This window comes from Branchiostoma lanceolatum, chromosome 4 (genome assembly GCF_035083965.1).
Source record: "Branchiostoma lanceolatum isolate klBraLanc5 chromosome 4, klBraLanc5.hap2, whole genome shotgun sequence".
NCBI lineage: Eukaryota > Metazoa > Chordata > Leptocardii > Amphioxiformes > Branchiostomatidae > Branchiostoma > Branchiostoma lanceolatum.
In genome coordinates this window covers 20,949,588-20,967,535 of record NC_089725.1, presented here as the reverse complement: position 1 = coordinate 20,967,535, position 17,948 = coordinate 20,949,588, and the positions used below count along the sequence as shown (strand labels likewise).

The 17,948-nt window shown below is 41.0% G+C and overlaps 1 protein-coding gene across 5 annotated transcripts in view; it reads right to left on the bottom strand.

Annotated features, from left to right (window-relative positions):
- LOC136433270 (pleckstrin homology domain-containing family H member 2-like) overlaps positions 1-17,864 on the bottom strand; it is a 69,528-nt gene extending 51,664 nt beyond the window's left edge. For 2 of the 5 annotated variants that reach the window (XM_066425297.1, XM_066425298.1), the window contains exons 1-2: positions 17,235-17,864; positions 1,926-1,988 (exon numbers count right to left, since the gene is read on the bottom strand). In XM_066425297.1, the coding sequence (XP_066281394.1) occupies positions 1,926-1,988; positions 17,235-17,360 (189 nt within the window). In that variant the 5' untranslated portion in view covers positions 17,361-17,864. Of the gene's footprint in view, positions 1-1,925; positions 1,989-2,081; positions 2,280-17,234 lie in introns of those variants that run through there. The other 3 variants (XM_066425301.1, XM_066425299.1, XM_066425300.1) reach the window with 2 other exon arrangements.
- Positions 17,865-17,948: the final 84 nt, after the last annotated feature.

Genomic DNA, 17,948 nt, shown 5'->3' with positions numbered 1-17,948 from the left:
ACTAGACATGCTTTGGTGATGATGGCAGACAAGGGATTGCCTCAGAAAATCAAATAGAGGAAGGAAAGCAACATATTGAAAGCAAGTAGAATAGCTGGGTGAGAACAAGTAAATGACTGGCCTTCAACAATGACAGGTTACAGCAAACTGAGTTACCAGCATACATATGTACCAGTACCAATCTGGAGCTGTAGCATCAACCATAGTAGGTTGAAGGTTATATGGAATTGGCACAGACGTTAAAAAAATGAATTGGCTATATACTTAACAAGTAATGTTTGACGTATAGTCCCAACAGGTGGAACAAAACCTGCTACCCAGGTGGTTCTAAGTGGGAGGGCCTTCCTGATCTGCCATGTTGGGGGAAGTTGGAGGACTTCCAAAGCAAAGAAAAATACAACATTACACATAGATCTAGAAACAATTTGTACATGTATGTCAACAGCAGTCTAGTGGTCAGCAGTGCAGCTTATATCAACTCCAATTACAAAACTGATGTTTTACTGTTACATCATGTGGCATTTAATAGCTATGTACTTCATACAACAGATGGAAATGTTTCTTTGTCTTTGAAATAAAGATTATCTTATTAGTTTTGCCCACCAGCAGTTTTACACAGATTTATGTAGATACTGACCTATAAAAAAGTCTTTATTGAAGCTGAAGATATTTCATATATTTTGTGATAAAGACATTCAGGTTACTGAATGCTTGAGAGTTCAGTATCAATATCTAATCCAAAGCTGCATAAATAGTAATGAAACAATTGTTGGTCTACTTGTTAAGTTCTAGCCTGAGTACCAGCCTCCGTAGTGACCACTGGCTCAAAAACAATCGCTTGTGGTTAGCAAGCGATTTTTTTTTTAAACCAGCGGTCACTACGAAGGCTGGTACTCAGGCTAGTTAAGTTCTAGATTGTGGTGAAAAGTAGAGCAAAGGTGCTGCCCACCCATCCACACAGCGCTCAGCAGGCCATCATGCCTGACAAACCAGGCCACTTGCCAACTTCTCTTTAATGAGCGTTTTTGGGTCCCAATTAGAGGCAGGACTGTGGATGAAATTGCTGTTTGGCTGGTTATGCTGAGGTTTTCTTTCACAGAATGTCACCTGTTGACAATTACCAGTAACAATGCTTCCTTTGGCCAGTGGACTACCCTGTCCATGGTACGATGGAGGAAAATAAAAGCCCATAAATACTTTGGGCAAAGCACTGTGTTTCTTTAACGCTGCCCAACTGTGTGCTGTGACATATAAGGCAGTTATTCTATAGGTTGAAAGCATCCTTAAATTTTTTTGGTATTCCTGGTTCCAGTACTTGTACAGCTGAGGCTGAATCAGCAGCTACATGATAATGATAATTTTATTGCACAACAACTGTACAAGGTACAAAGTATGGCTGGTAGCCTGGTACATAACTACATTGTATAGTCACCACTTCACTGCTCTACATGTGGGGACTGACTTACAGTATGTAACTGTACAAACTTGTAGATGAAAGCACATATGCAAACTACAGCAGTAGACAGCAATGCCATTAAGAGTTTATATCAGTGTAGGCAGTGTATAGTTTCAACTGTAATGCAGTGGATGAATGATGGTTTGTTCACTTCGAATTATCAAGACTCGCGGAGTCTTTGCAACAGAATGAAGCACTACAACTGCATAAACTATGGACGATAATATACAGACATCCCAAATAAGACATCTCCTCTTCAATAAAAAAAATACCCCAACCCCCACCTGAACATCTATGTATTCGTCCAATCACACAATCCAGTTGCAATGATTCATTCTACAACAAATATCATCTCATTCATCTGCCTGGATGTCCAGCATTCATCAATGCAGTCTAGTTTGTTTGCATAATGCTATCTATTGCCTCATCTAAATATCAGTAGTTTTACACATATAGACATGTTACCCACCTGCTCCTCTGCTTTATCTGCCTTGGCATCAGCCTCCTGCACTCTCCTTTCCAGCTCCTGCATCTGAAACACATCGGAAGAGAAACAACATCAGAATCGACATGGTTTAGATATATGACTACATTCATTTCTGTGTCTCAGCACAAAGCTACTTACTGGGAATGGAATAGAATGACGGTTATCCACACACCCACAGCAGATCATCGCTAAATCACTCCAACAATACTGCCTCCAACTTTCACAGACTCAAGTGCCTGCATGGTAGAGTGTAGACTTGATTTAGAGCGACCATGTGGTCTTCTCCTTATATGGGTTTGACCTGCTGGTGGCTGCACATAAATGTTGAGCCTGCTTGCAGGACTTGTTCAATGCCCCGCTCATAGCACAGACATAACACTGCCATCATTGTGTACCACACAGAATGACATGGCAGTTGACTTGACATGTTGGCACACTTGCAGTCATTGGCAGCACTGATTGAAATGCCATGTGCCAGACAACCTCATGATGTAAGAAGATATACCCATAATTCATTGCAAAATCCAATCACCTGTGGATGAAATGAGCCTGAGAGAGAATATGATACAGAATGGAGATCTTTACGGTAGGAAAGGGGCTTTTCATGTGTATGTTTGAAGCTTGGTAGTGGAGGTTAACACTGCTATTTAGTATTCTCTGATGCATACAGAATTTCAGATAAACTTGGCATCAAACTCACTTTGCTACTACAGAAGAGACTCATGGAAAACTACTTCAAAACCACATTTCCAGATATGCAGACTGATACAGGTGCCAGGTGTACAAACAGTATACCATACACATGTAGCCTAACAAGTAATTCTCGGTCATACATGTATGCTTGGTTTTATAATCATACAATTTACCAACAAGCAACCAAGTAACAAGACCACCATTGTGTACATTATATTCCTGCAGGAAGATGAATAAGAGGATGTGCTCCAATGTCAACACGTATATTACTCTTCAAAATTATATTACCATATTGCCCTCTAACTCTGAGATCTTCCTATGTCTCTATGTGGCAATGGTCCGATAAATATGGAAAATTTTCACAAATATAGATATTACATCTGCAGAATGTGAGTGGTTGGTTGTTTCCCTGTCTGTCGCAGCGTGACACCAGCTGACTCAGTGTGTGTACTGGCAGGCCCTGAAAGCCAAGTAGGAGTGATGCCATGCTGCAGGAATGTCATGGAAACAAAAAAGTCAATGTGCCATCGCTTTGTGAGGCCAATCACAGCCCCATGAGGTGGCCGAGAAAATGTAACACTTGAACTAGGTATGTTGATCCCAAAATAGGCGCTGGTAATGAGGAAACCAGAGCAGTGGTAGTAGGTGCTGATACCCACTGGATGTAATGAATCACGGCCATGTTTATAGGGCAGCACACTTGTCCATTTACCTGCCAGACCAACTTGCATATCCTCCACAGCGCAAGATATACCAATACGGTCACAGTCTGTCTGTAAGTAAGCAGGTATTCCTGCAACTCTTCAGGTAGCAAGTCTTCATGCATAGCAAGATCCTAAAATAGACAGAATCTTGACCTTGAACCTAAGACTTGTTATTACAACAGATTTTGGGATTAAGGGCGACGAAAAATGGGCTATACAAACTCAAATGTGGTAGACATGGTCCAGCACAATGTCATATTTCTATAGTAAGTAACTTACATGTTAGGCAGCAATGTTATTTTGCTATCCTTGAATATTCACAATATTCACCATCATCATTTTGAAAATTCATAATAGTTTTCAAAATATCACAGATAGCCGAATCTTTGCCATTCAAGGTACAATAGCTGTAAAAGTAAGAGATGAATATTATTCTTAATTTACACTTTACTGAATGAGATGCTGAGTGACCACAATGCATAGAATAAGAAATTACTTTTCCTATAATCATATAAATGGGAAGATCACCATTTGTAACCTCTATGACGGTCAGATACCACTTTGCATGAACAATCAGTATATATCAAATTAAGCCAGCATGTTATTACTTTAAAACCTGATGATTATATATGATATCAGTAATTACAGCTGCCATACTGTATAATATCTCTGCATAATATATGGCTGCACGACAGATATGAAAATCAATTTCTTTACTCATTTGATTGTGAACACCTTGTGGGATAAAGAGGTCATGAATTATTCTACCATTTGTGGCCTTAACAATTATCTATCTATTATTTTCAGTATATCCATTCATGCTGACAAGTTGCAATTGTAATGGATCAAATCAAATCCACAACATTTATAAATCATGATCTTCAATTCCATATTATGCAAATCTACCATGATACATATCACTCAAAAGCAAAACCATAGTATTACCATCCTAATTTGACAATTGATTAATTTAATACTCATTCCACAATGAACTGCTGTCAGTGCGAGAGATGTAATCAATTCTATTATAATATTCTGCTTTTCAGAAATACATATGTACCCGCACATTTTTTTACTTCAAGGCTTAATCTAAATTCAAAACCCCAGGGACATGTAGTTTAATCTAAACATAAACCACTATGAAATCTTACATGCCTTCCAATGGCTCTCCTTGACCAGCAGTGGGCCTACCACTAGCCATATCGGGTATATCAGTGTATCAGAGGCTTTACAGAATATGGTAGTAGAGTGCAAAACCTTGTTCACTTCAAGAGTCAAGACTACAGGGAACATAACCGTTCATCATGAAAGGTCTGCTTCCATTAGCTGATAACCTTGAAATTGGGGCATATATTGATGGAGGGATCAGGTCGCAGCCGGGCAGCCACATCTGATAGGCACATCTGGCTCCAGGCTCTCCCTTATATCACCTCTGACATGGTAACTAGGCAAGAAGGTTACTGGTCACTGTTGGATGGTAAATGTGAATTATAAAATCAATGAGTTTCTTTCTTCCCTCCACATTTGATGTTGCTCTGTAGGCCTTTGCTTGATTCAATTCTCGGGATGTCCTAAAGCATTCTTATCTAGTATTGTGAGATACAGTAATTGCCTTGTTTGCTCAGGCAGCATTTTACCTCATGTACATGTATGTGTAGGGTCAGGTCAGTGAGCATGTCCCATCTAATGCAAGGGCATCAGAACATCCTGCCTTCAATTTCAAGGTTGACCACATTTGTGGCTTTCATTCTACCCACTGAGTCTGTTGAATTCTCACAAGTTCTGTAGATCATTATATCATTAATATATTCATCTTTTCATACCAACGTAGGTATATCTAGTGGTCTTTTCTCCACTACTGTTACTGGCATGATCGGATTGACTAATCTGTTTATGCTGCTTAAACAACTTCCCCTCAGTACTCAAACAGAAATCTATCCAAATTCAAGGTCATGCACAGGCTAAGCAGCCAGGTGATATTTCATATGCAGTTGCAGCAGCGGTGGTAACAAGGATTTGACATGTTGATCTGACAGTGCACATTCAGGCAGGCCGGGCATTGTTACTCGGGAACATTTCAAAACACCTGCAAAAGGTGTTCTCTCATTACAGGGTGAGGGTGCAAGCACCAGCCCTTAACAATGGTCACCACTTATCAAAACAAACACAAGACTTGTTTTGTCAACATCTAATTCTGGGGTAAGAAGTGGACATCCTGTCCCAGCTGATTATATTCTGTGTACCCACTTCTGTTGGATACAATGTACCCACCTTCATTCTTTACCCCACTCACATCCACGTACCTGCAGCTATTGTAATCCCCATAAAGGCTACTACATACATACATATACAACTACTTCCTCTCTATTGTCTAAGACATGCATGCCAGTTTGTGCATTTCTGTTTATAGGTTAAAGCATGTACATAATATCAGACAAGGCATGTTTCCAGTGGGCAACACTTAAGAAGGTCTTTAGACAATTGATACAATAAAAGGTTCAAGTCTGCCAAGTTTGGTAAAAAAAGGTACACATGTGACGTCAATGTCAAATTTTGACAGATGTTTGGACTGAGCACTTCAAGGGCTGTCCTTTGAGCAGGTCTTTAGTTTCTGCATTAAAATGAACATGTTTTTTATGTATCAAGTTATGGTCAATGAACATACAATAGATAAAGACTCCTTCTAAGTTCTTTTTTTTCACCTCCCCCCCCCATCTGTCTATGATATTTTTCTGTTCAAATGAAAATGTAAGTTTACTTATAATCATCTGTTTGCTTTGTGGCCAAAAGGGAATGAATATACAGAAATTATCTTTGTCAAAAATGGAAGGAAATTAAGGATGGCCAAACAGGTAAAACATTCCCTCCTGTGAGTCCTGTTTAAGTAAAGCCATTTGAGTTCATTTGTGCAATGACACTGTTATGACAGCAATACTGCACCCTACAAAAACACAAGTGTAGGCAATAACAATGTTTATACATGCGCCTTTACAATGGAATAAAAGCACTTAGTCAGTAACTTAGTGGTCCTGTCATTAAGACTATACATGCTGTGCTCCAGGTAAAAAAGTTATATTATGTTTAAAGTGGTCATTAATCACCCTTGCAAACGAGGTTTAGGTACATGATAAGTGTCTTGCATTACGTTACCTGAACATTGGTCTAAAACACTGATACCCGCATAAACAAAACAAAACCCTCCGCAAAGGCTAGAATTGCAGGTAGTTATAGTGTTGGTGCATCTGATACCACTGTATTCTTAATCTGACCTGTGTTTAGGTCAAGTGCCAGTGACCAATGTCATAGAGTTCCCAACAACCTATGACCAAAAGAGATTTACCATTTGAAGTTCTTCATACATACACAAAGGTGTTGACAGGTTCATCGGTATTCTAAATTTGGAAAGTGACATCAACAAATTTTTGTTCAAGGCAAGACAAGGCCTTCCCCTCCGTTTGTTTTGTAAGGAATAATTTCAATAAGACTGAAAAGCTTAACAACTAGTATATTCCCTCCTACAATCTGCTTAGTGAATGTAGATGGTACATCTGTTGAGGCTGAGATGAGGATGAGAGGGACTGCTGAAGGGTGGGAGGGATTTGCCAGTTTTGCTGTTACTGTATCTGCCTGTGGTAGCTGTGTGTGGTCACATATTCATGGCTCCCCCTGGACAGACTGTCAGTCTGTGGGGAAGGCAGGGGTGAGATATGGGACACAGCACCAGGGGACTATACACACAACTGTGTGGACAAGACCAGAAAAAACAGCCAAAAATAGCTCCTGGGGATTCTAAGTGGACACAGCCAAGATATACTGGGTAGCTTTTGCTCTTTGGCCCATTGAATTTGGTCAGGATGAAGCCAATTATGGCTCTCCCTCTCATGATCAAGTACTCATCCTGGAAGTGCTCCACTTCCCAGGCTGCAAAAAATAGCTCCTCTCTGGGTGTTCAGCTAACATACACAAATACAGGATGAGGGCCAGTGGTTGGTCCTGCCATCTATAGTCATACCAAGCAGGAACAGGCAGAACCACATCAATATCAAATTTCTATCCTCCCAGAAAAAAGATGAACCAGTTATCAATTAAGAGGGCAAGGCAATGTACATCTACATGTATGGAGTCCTATGGCTTGTACAATTGTATATGTCATTTCCTATATGTCCTTGATGTCATAAATGGATTTCTTCAAACAAACATGCAAATGAGTTGTGGGATGTTATTGGAAAAAACTCAGGAACAGTTACAATTTAGAATTGCAATATGGGGTTGGTTGTTTGCCAATTATATCAACCTGCAAAAACATGCCTGTCTTTTATGGACAAAATATCATTTCTAGCAGGAAAGAAATTATGGCTGACACTGCTGTCTGAGCCAGGTAGTATGTCTTTGCAATACTCTTACCAGTCCCCAGTGATGTGGATACTCACATACAGTATCTTTTCAAGTTCAAACAAATCTCATCAACTTGTAAAAAAAAAAAGGGACAGAGAAGTCTCTTGATCCCAAAGTTTACGTTTCATAATGAAACAAGCATGTTGGTTTAATAGTTTCATCTTGAGCCAATTTCTTCTTCCTGAAATACTCAGACTTGATCCTGACAGACATTTCCACCAACTAATCTGATTGGCAGCTCTTCAAGGCCCTGGTAGATACTGTGAACCCATCACATCCAGGTCAAAGTGGGGTTTGATGTTTTCACCTGTGACAGCAACATGTCCACTCTGTAGGATTGCTAATCCCTCAAACATGACAGGTGATCTCGTGAGGTGTTAAACAGGTTGCTCCCCACTAAGAAACATCCTATTTGTGGCAAAGAGGTGACAGTACTCTTCTTGGAACAATTTCAATGGAATGTAAACTTTTCCAGCCCCATACTTGTCAAAAGTTCCAATCTACAAACGGACTAAAGTTCAAAGACAGAAGTCAGGAACAACTCAGGATGGAATCACTAGACAGACAGTCTTCTTCTCTGGTCATGATTAAGTACATATATCTTACCCCAACCATGTGACTCTGTTGACTCCATGTATACAATGAACAGTTTTGAAGGTCAAACTGAAAAATGAACAGTCCATTCCTTCCAGGTCTGTACAGACAATCTGATGATATCATGTCACAGATGGAAATGAGTACAGTATTATAAAACTTTCAGAAGATCAGAAATATCAGGGCTACACATTATACTTCATATACAATGTACATCTGTCTTCTGCATGACATTCACAGTAGCTACATATGATATACAAGACTGGCACGGTGCTTGGATGATAAGTAGACTAGTGATGTCATGACTGCTCTAGTTATCAGTCTGTGAGATGTTTATCATAGTAGGACTATTCCAGTAGCTGTAACTACAAGGTCAGACAGGTGCAGTAGCAGGGTGATAAGTGATGTCATGCCTGCTCTTATCATCAATCTCTTAGATGTTTATCATGGAAGCAGGATTCATAGACAGTAGGACTGTCCTGCAACTGAAGCATGGCTTTGATGTGGCTACAGCTGATACAGACCAGAACAGCCCTTGTCTTCCAGTACCAAGGTCAAAGCAAAAGCACCCATAGTTGGCTGCCACTGGAAATACACAGTCATATATTACTGCAGGTTTGTCTCTATACATCAGACCAGTATGCTGCCAGATTCATAGGCTGGATACCAGACTGTTTGGGGGGCCTATACAGTCCAAGTCCTTGGCCCCAAGGAATTAATTCTACATCAGGCCCCCCTAAGTTGGCCCTGAGTATGATAGATATACATACAGAGATCTGGGGTCTGGCATCCAGGCTACCAGATTCATGTTCCACAGGCATTCTTGAGCAAGGACCTGTCTACCTAAGTAGCTGGTGGTTGTTTTGTTAATATCTATTGTGCAAATAACTATCTACTAATTTCCCCTTTGTCAACATATTGAAACACAATTCAAATATGTCATGCAAATTATCATGAGGTCATTACTTTGCATGAATCCATATGCAGATTGCAGTACTACAGTAATTGCCTATGACACCTGTGTTGAATGATGGCATTGATGTAAATGATGGACCCAAAGCATTCAGTGGAGGCTACTGTATATTTTGTTTTAAAACATCTCAATTAATTAATTGAGACCTAAACCATCCTTATTCACAGCAGATGCTCTCCTCATGCTGTCTGCGATCTCACACTTCCCAGAACCCAAGAAGCACAGATTATCAATGAACCTAACCACTGGAGATTCCTGACTATTGAGTCAGAACCCATCTCCCTCTGAGTGATAGATTATGTATTTAAACCTGTCCCTATTGTGTCTGGGTCCCTGCTGTAATGCCCCACTGTGGATGATAAATGCACCTATTTTCTCCACTTCCATTACTATAATGTCCAGCCTTGCAAGGGGCACGCTCGCCCTGCCACTGCTGATGCCAGCGATACTGTGAGAAGCCTGGAATGACTTTCAAAATAATGCAGAATCAATGACAGCTTCTTAACACTCAATAGGAGCCAAAGTTCTACCAATGATTCTTACATTTCCAAAATATAATGGAAATGCAAATATGCAAGAAATAAAAATGCATATATTGAACTATTCAACTATCAAGTGCATGTACTTACTAAAGTTACTTACAATCAAGACAGTACTGTTATATCTGATAGTACTATTGAATAATATTTCATACTTTTATTGTCTTTTTTAACATGTTCACTACTTTCACTTACTATTGTTCAGATCTTGAGTATGATATTACAAGGGTCATTGTCCAGCCAAAGAAAAGGAAAGTAGGGTAGCCAATGCCTTCTGGCACCATTGCTTGACAACACCTGGCCACCTCTTTACAAATATATAGAGCATGCACTCCCCTGGGACCAATAACATGATATACCCAATTTGTTGCGCTCTATCATCCATAGGTTATAACGGCAGGCAGAGGACACCAGGTGCACAAAGCTAGCAGGTACAAGCTGGAACACACCACCGGTTCATACATGTTATCAAATTTTCAATGAATACAACAAAAGAAAACAACTCTCAACACCAAGACAAACCAACATAATATTCTTCATTTTTTATTAAAAATTGCAACAAGTTAGACAACACACAGTGGAGTGCCAGGCAGTTGCGGACCACTCAACATTGATTAACATAATATGGAAGGAAGGAGTCACAGGCTGTGTTTCAGAAAGCTAAAGACAAGTAAAACCCATTGTGTAATTTGATATGGTACCATTTTAAAAGGTCATGTCAGGTCATCCCCATACTTAGTAACCTGAAAAGGTATGACTGGGTCTGTGGAAATGTGTGATGGGCAATTCGCCAAGCTCAGGAACATGCAGCCACTGTTTTCAGCCCCTCTAAATATACACCAATGGATCAGCGTAGTGCTAAACATCTTCTGTTTCCCATTCCAGAATTGTGGTACCACCCAACATAAGTGTCAAGGTCTTCTCTATGCCAGAAGATTCCAGACAGCATAAGCCAAGTCACACTTCCACCTCCCAAAATAGACGGATTCTCTACCATTTAGTGACAGAATAATCTTGTTCCAAATGTCACTCCTCCCCTTTCGAGCAACCTCAGCAGATCCCAGATCAACAGTTAAACTTGCCCTAAGTCAATAGTTACTTTGCTGCATACCTGCGCCTCCTGTGTCTCTGTCCTCGGTTGATTATAAACATCCAAAATGAACACTCATACTTAAGAATGGAAGAAAAAGTCACAGCATTTAAAGTAGAATGACATATACACAATTCAAAGCATTCTGTACCCTGAACAAATATGTAGTTTATGAGTTTTTGCATATCAAATAATAATCCTGATAGCTAAGTTCTAACATATGGTCATGATCTTCACCCAGTATCAAGAAGCATCCAACATTTGGAGAAAGCTACTGCTTGAATCGATGGAACATTTTTTACTGCTTGAATAGATGGAACAATTTCTAATCTATGACTTGAGGGAACACAACAAAGAGCCCTCTAAATCCTGGCAAGTGCCAGGGACAAGACTGAGAGAATGGCCGGGATCCAAAGAGGATTTCTGTGAGCTACGCCGGCCCCTTTGTGGACTGGCCTTACTGGCATGCCTCAAATAGAAGAGAGGACAAACGAACAACACCCTGACAGCAGAGGCAGGTGGGGTCACCTCTGGCATTGTCTGAAGGCTTGGGAAGATACTGACCCCACTCTTGCCAGGTGGCTGAAAAAGCAAACTTCATTCCAAAAATGGCACAGCAGAGCATACTGGCACTATTTCTAGCTCTTTGATCTCTTCTAAGACAATCCTGTTTGTGTTAATAAAACGTTGCTATGCTGATGTGAATGAAACATCACATGACTTTTCAGGATACAAGTAATGAGATGCGCACCTTTATTTTTGTTGCATATTGATCAGGTAGACATGGTTTTGGCATGACGTGCTTCAGATTATGGGAACACATGCTTCTAGGCAGCATGAAGAATGTGAGGCATGTCCTGATGATCTGCATAGATAGCAATCTCCTTCACCAGGTGTTACACTTGACCTGACTTGTGTACTGTGTACATATGGTCTAGATCTCAGCTGTTTCCCAACTCTCTGTAGTGAGTAACAGACGATTTAAAGGGATATTGTTACAAAGATACTGTTTTAGCAAGGGAAAAATCTTACCCATGCAAATGTCTATACCAAAAAATGCAAAACAGGGGTGTCATGCTTGGCTGATTCTGGACTTTATGGAAGGGAAAAAAGAAACAAGATATCAAAACTTCTAACAAGTGTATATAGGAAGCTTTTCTCAGCTTGACCTACAAGTTGACAGCATTACTATTATTAGACCATAAGATTGAATAAAGTGGTGTGTGCTAAAATATCTGCTAGAAATATAACCCCTGAAATGAAATGATAGTCATACCGTTACAATCTAAGCATGTAGTTTAACGAAAAGGTCTACACTTCACAAGAAGAAACCTTCAGTTTGGCAAATGTGGCTGTAGCAAGGCTAAGAAGTAAACAGTTCCACCTGGTCAGAGGAAGGTCAAAGGGCAAGACCTGCTTTCCCATAAAGTACAGCCCTACTCAACCTGTTCAGATGCCCCCATATTCTCTGCCAATTAACTTGTCACTTGCTGTAAATAAATAGCTAGGAAGGACTTTATCTTATCTCATGCATCTCATATGACCTAATTCTTGAAGTCAGACAATGTGACTTGTTGTTACCTTTGATGTTGGTATGTGATGATGTTTAATATGTACCAGATCTCTGCATGATAGATTGACCACCTTATGGTTAGTTCCAGATGACCCATTACCTGGCATGGATTGCCAGAGGCGCAAACAATAAGCATACCATAACTCATGAAAATTACAACAACCAAGTTTTTTTCTGCCAATATCTATTCTTTTTTTAAAAAGCATACAAAGACTCTAAACAAAGAAAAGAAAACAGTCACATCAACTTCCGGCAACAGAGTTTGACTCATTTTGTTACATGGAATACAAGCAGATAGTATGACAGGAGGTGGTATTGTGACTGTTACAACAGGCTCATCTCTTTCAGTGGTTGCTCAGACTGGACCCACAAGTACATGGTGATGATTGAATCTGCAAAAACACTGCTATCTCAGTGATCTAGCCATAACATGATACCTGGGAAGATCAACAGACTTTTGTATCTAAATGCTAGTGAAGCATAATTTGTTACTTGACAGGATACACTGGAGTTAAATGCTGGGATTTCACTTGACCACCCTCCCACCAACACCTTTAAACTTTCTGACCTTGAGGGAGGTTACCACTGTTTGATATTTGCCGACTAAAAGACCACTTAGAAACTGTGTTTTAGTCTGTACAAACAGAGGTTCTTATCACAACACACCTCAGGACAGGACATATGGGGAGGGCAACCTCCCATGCCGACCATATCATATCACAGGGCTGTGTGTCTAGTTATGGTGGCCTGAATCTGTCAGGGACATGGTAAGATAGCATTCTTCTCTGCCACCCCCACTCCTCACCTTTTACAGAAACAAATCTGATTATCCCAAGATTACAGGTTTAAACTATAGTGGTGTCACCGTGTGTGATTTATGACAAAAATATACATGTCTTCTCAAAGTATAATTTCCGGATAGATCTATGCAAAAGTGTCATTAGCAATACAAAATGTAGGCATGAAGAAATTAATGATCACACTGCTAAATAAAAAGCATAATTCTACCAGATATGACACTTAATAGTTTTTTTCAACTTGTAGCAATGAAGCTGGCAATAAATCATGTATTGTGAAATCATTTTTCACACACTGGTGTTAAACTAGGCTGTAAAATCAAAGCAAAAGTGAGCTGTTGAAAACAGAACCTTCCCCTGTCAATCCCACCAGGACATGCTATAAATGTAATGACCACTGACATGTTATGGCCACTACAGAGATGAGGAGATACAGCAATTGAATGACGTCTATTGAAATCGAATTACTGTTGATCACACTGGCTGATGAGGGTTCAGCTTCTGTCATCCCAACATCCCAGACAACGTTGTAATGTAAAGATACTAATGACTGACTTCAACTGATTTTTGACAGAGAAAACATCTAATCCAAATCAATAGAAAAAACCTACATAAACTAAAAACAAGAAATAAAAATTATAGATGTTATAGAAATGACCAAGGTACATTTCATATCCAGCTAACATCAATAGTACCCTGATTAGAAGACAGGATCTTGATTCCCAAAGGCAAGAAACAGAAAGAGAAACGAGCAATAACAAACATGTATAGCTTTATTGTTACAGGGAGGCTTGCATACATTAGTGTGTACTGAATCCACTGTACCAGGACTCAACACAGACAGGAAAAAGCAGCTTTCAAAATTTGTTTGAGTTACTGAGGACCTGGCTGGAGACACTGAAACAGACTCAGTCAAACATGGCACGGTGTACATTATCCCCAGACAAAGGTACTGTACACATCCTGGAAGAACAAATGTCGAGCCATGTTTCATCTGAAGAGCTAGAGGGTTCCCATGCAAGAGTTACAGTCACACGGGAAATCCAGCTTTTCAAACCCAAACCTCACAGCTCCATTGGAGACTCTGTTCAATGGGGCAGAGAGCCAACTTGAAAGGACTCGACACAGTCAGAATGTACCACTAAAAGAAATACTGTTTATTTTTCTCAGGATGTTTGAGTCAGCTGTCTGGCTAAACGTTTTCCTTGGTAATTCCAGGGCATGTTTCCACACTTTTATCTAACAAGCCGTGCACTGTTGGGACTGTAATGAGGGCATTTTCTTACAACCTGCTTACAACTAACATTAAAAATCATTTTGTAAAGCTTTCATGTGCAGCATTCTTTATTCACCAGACAGCTGCCCTGGCTTCAATGTGGTACACATTTTCAACACAATGTGCAAACAGTAATCTACTTCAGGTATTGACCTACATTGCCTACATGCTTGCATTTTTCATGGCCCGATATGGCTGTCAAATATTGTAAGATGGAAATCCAATGACAAAACAAACTAGGGGCTGACACAAATCAATCTGGTTAGGGTTTTGAGGTGACCTGTCCCTTTCTTCAACCTGGTGCTTGAATAGCTCATTTAGCTGTCACTCTAAAATGTAAGGAATTCCCTGTTAGTACCATGTGAAAACACCAGCACTAACTGTAACTCCTGCCATTCATTCTACCATTGATTGCCTATCAATGATCATCAAATATAAAAATAATAAATCATGTCTCTATAGACCCCTTTAATCTTGGTTCTTAGGAAGTGAGACATATAGAAACAAGTTTGTATAGTTAAGTTAAACAGGATGTCCTTCCAATATCGACGCCAACAGTCCAACCACTGACTCCATAGCTAACAACACCTGAAATCTGTACCATGTTAACAGTAGCAGTGAATACACACTGATTCATGACTTAAGGTTGACCATGAACAAAAAGCACAAGTCTCTACCTGACCCCAACAATACTGCACCAGCAACTTCCAAGGGCGTAATTGACACCACAAATGACATCACCATAACATTTCCCGTATACAGAGTCAGTGGGGTACACAATGTCTGCTCTAACCTCTCAGGGTATGCCAAACTGTGTGGCACTCCATAAATTCTGCCACATACTATGTGGCAATACCCTTGTGTACTAAAACTGGTGTAACTGTAAGTCCCACGCAAAACATGTGAGGTTCTTCAACCTGGAACAAGGAAAATAAATAGAGGGAGGTACTACAAGAGTAACATTCTGCTGTGCCACTGACACAGATTATACACGTGTGCACAGATACCCCCTGCCTACCAGGTTAACACTTGTCTAGAACTCTGTTATCTTCTTACCGAACAATGACACAAGATTGATTCTCAGGCTAATCCATAGGTGTTGTGGGTGGCTTTACATATCACTCTGCTCCTGGCAGAACCCCTCATGTCCTACAGTACCCCAGGGTAGTGTTGACAGTATTCTCTTGATCCTTCCTTGCTAATAGTAATAGTAATACATGTACATGTTTCTGTAATCCCAGCTCAGTTCGATCATCCACATAAATTTGACAAATACACATGTGCAAGAGAGGGGAGGAGGCAATGGCATTACATGTGCATCACAGAAATTTTATCATCCAGAATCTGATAATTGCTGGTAAACCTGGGGTCATCAAGTCTACCACCTGAATAAAGATGACTCTCCTGCCTGGGAGAGATGAAGCTGGTCTCCTAACATCCAGGGAAATGGGGGAAGCTGTTATTATGGCCTGCCATTGGGGATTTGATCCAGCTGGGTCCTCTGGCCTGGGTTATATGATGTCACCAGTTTAGGATTATAACAGCAACAAAGGACATCCTGATGAGACATGTACCACACAACCCCAGGCAGACCTCCACTAGTCAGTTTCCCACAGTCACTGGAACTGTGGAAGATCTGACAATTCATCAAAGAGGCTCGCTTTCTTACCACTAAAATGAACACTGGCTCTCCGAGGAGCAAGTGACAAAGGGCTTTGATGACAATTGCCTGTTGTAAGGAATACACTACCTCCTGAGACCTGCAGGAATGGGATGTATAGTCTTACTGTATATTTACAAATAGAGCAGAGATTAAGGCCCTGATGATTGTTCTTTCTTCCCATGATATGAAATAAAAATCTGATATTCAGAATGCATACAGCAGTTAATGTTATACTACTGGCAGACTACCGTCAACAGTGAACAACTTTATACTTATGAAAATAAAACAATAACAAAGGTTTGAATGGACTTAACATCACTACTTGGTTGAAACTATCCTACACAGTAACTAGTCTCATGTACAATGTATGCCTTTTCATATTACCAATCATTAGACAAGGACATGCACCACGCAGATGTATCCTGAACTTCCACGTCAAGCAGGGAACCACAACAAACACCATCTCGGTTGGATGCATGTTGCTGTTCACTGTTAGTGTTCTTTAGCTTGGTGGTCAGTGTGGCCAAAATATGCAAGGGGAGCTGTAATCAGACACAGGAACTGACAGAGGGGATTAAATGTCACCAATGAAATGTTTTGCGGGCTGCACTGGCTGTTCTAATGCAAGAAGACGGAGGACAGGAGTCACAGGACCATAAAAATGTGTACCATCGCACCGGTCCTCTAACACTGTCATCAGTCTCCACCTGGAGGATGATACCCAGCCCCTCAATTCGAGGAAAGAACAAACAAAGCTACTCTTTCCCAGACCATGTTCCCACCGTTCTGAAGGCCCTATCGGTGTCAGGTATAAAGTTCCTGCAACCTCGCATCCAACAGGGCCTGTGTGTGTGTGTGGTACGTGGGTATTGGAAATACATTTTATGTACGAATGATCTGAATACTCTGCGGGACAATTATTGAAATTTCATAGTGCCACATGCAGTCGATTTTATTATTATTTACACATTATGTCCAACTGAATCCATCTTACCTTTTCAGCCAGCAGTTCCCGTATCCGACTGGCCTGGGACTTGAATCTGATGAGTTGACCCTCCAGAGTCAGGCATCGTGCCTTCCAGTCTACGTCCCCGTCCAACTCGACCGGTGCCGAGGCCATAGCTGCTGATGGGCCCGCGAGCTCTCCGCTCTCCGTGCACGGGTTATCAAAACACCCACCTCCCAAATAAGAGCGCGGGACACGGCCGTGGGTGTCCGCTACATAACGGCCCGGTGGCGGTCCGATCAGGACGTCGGATTTCTTGGGAAACAACCGGCGAGCTTCCGCACTCACGGTTTGTAGGTCGACTTGATTAGCCAATACTGCAAACGTTTACAAACCGGGCGGTCGCCGCGACGCGACCGTCTGGTCTGGGCAGAACTTCGCTGGAACAAGGCGAGTCCGAACTCGGGCTCCGAGATCGACAGGCCCGCGGTCGAGGATGCCAAAAGGCTGAAGGGAACCTTTGCTTGTCTCTAGCAGACGGAAGCACTCTACAGGAGACCGACAAAGGGTGTGGTGAGTTGGTACGACTGCTGTGCTGCTAGTCGGCGACCGATCGTTCCTCGTCTGTACGGCAGTGACTCACACTGCCCACAGAGCCTGCAGTACCGCCCCCGTCTGCACATTCCAAGATGGCGTATTTCAAACTTTCTGCCCATGCGTAACCCGACAAAGCTGTAGCAATGCTCTTTGAAGGGGTGCTAA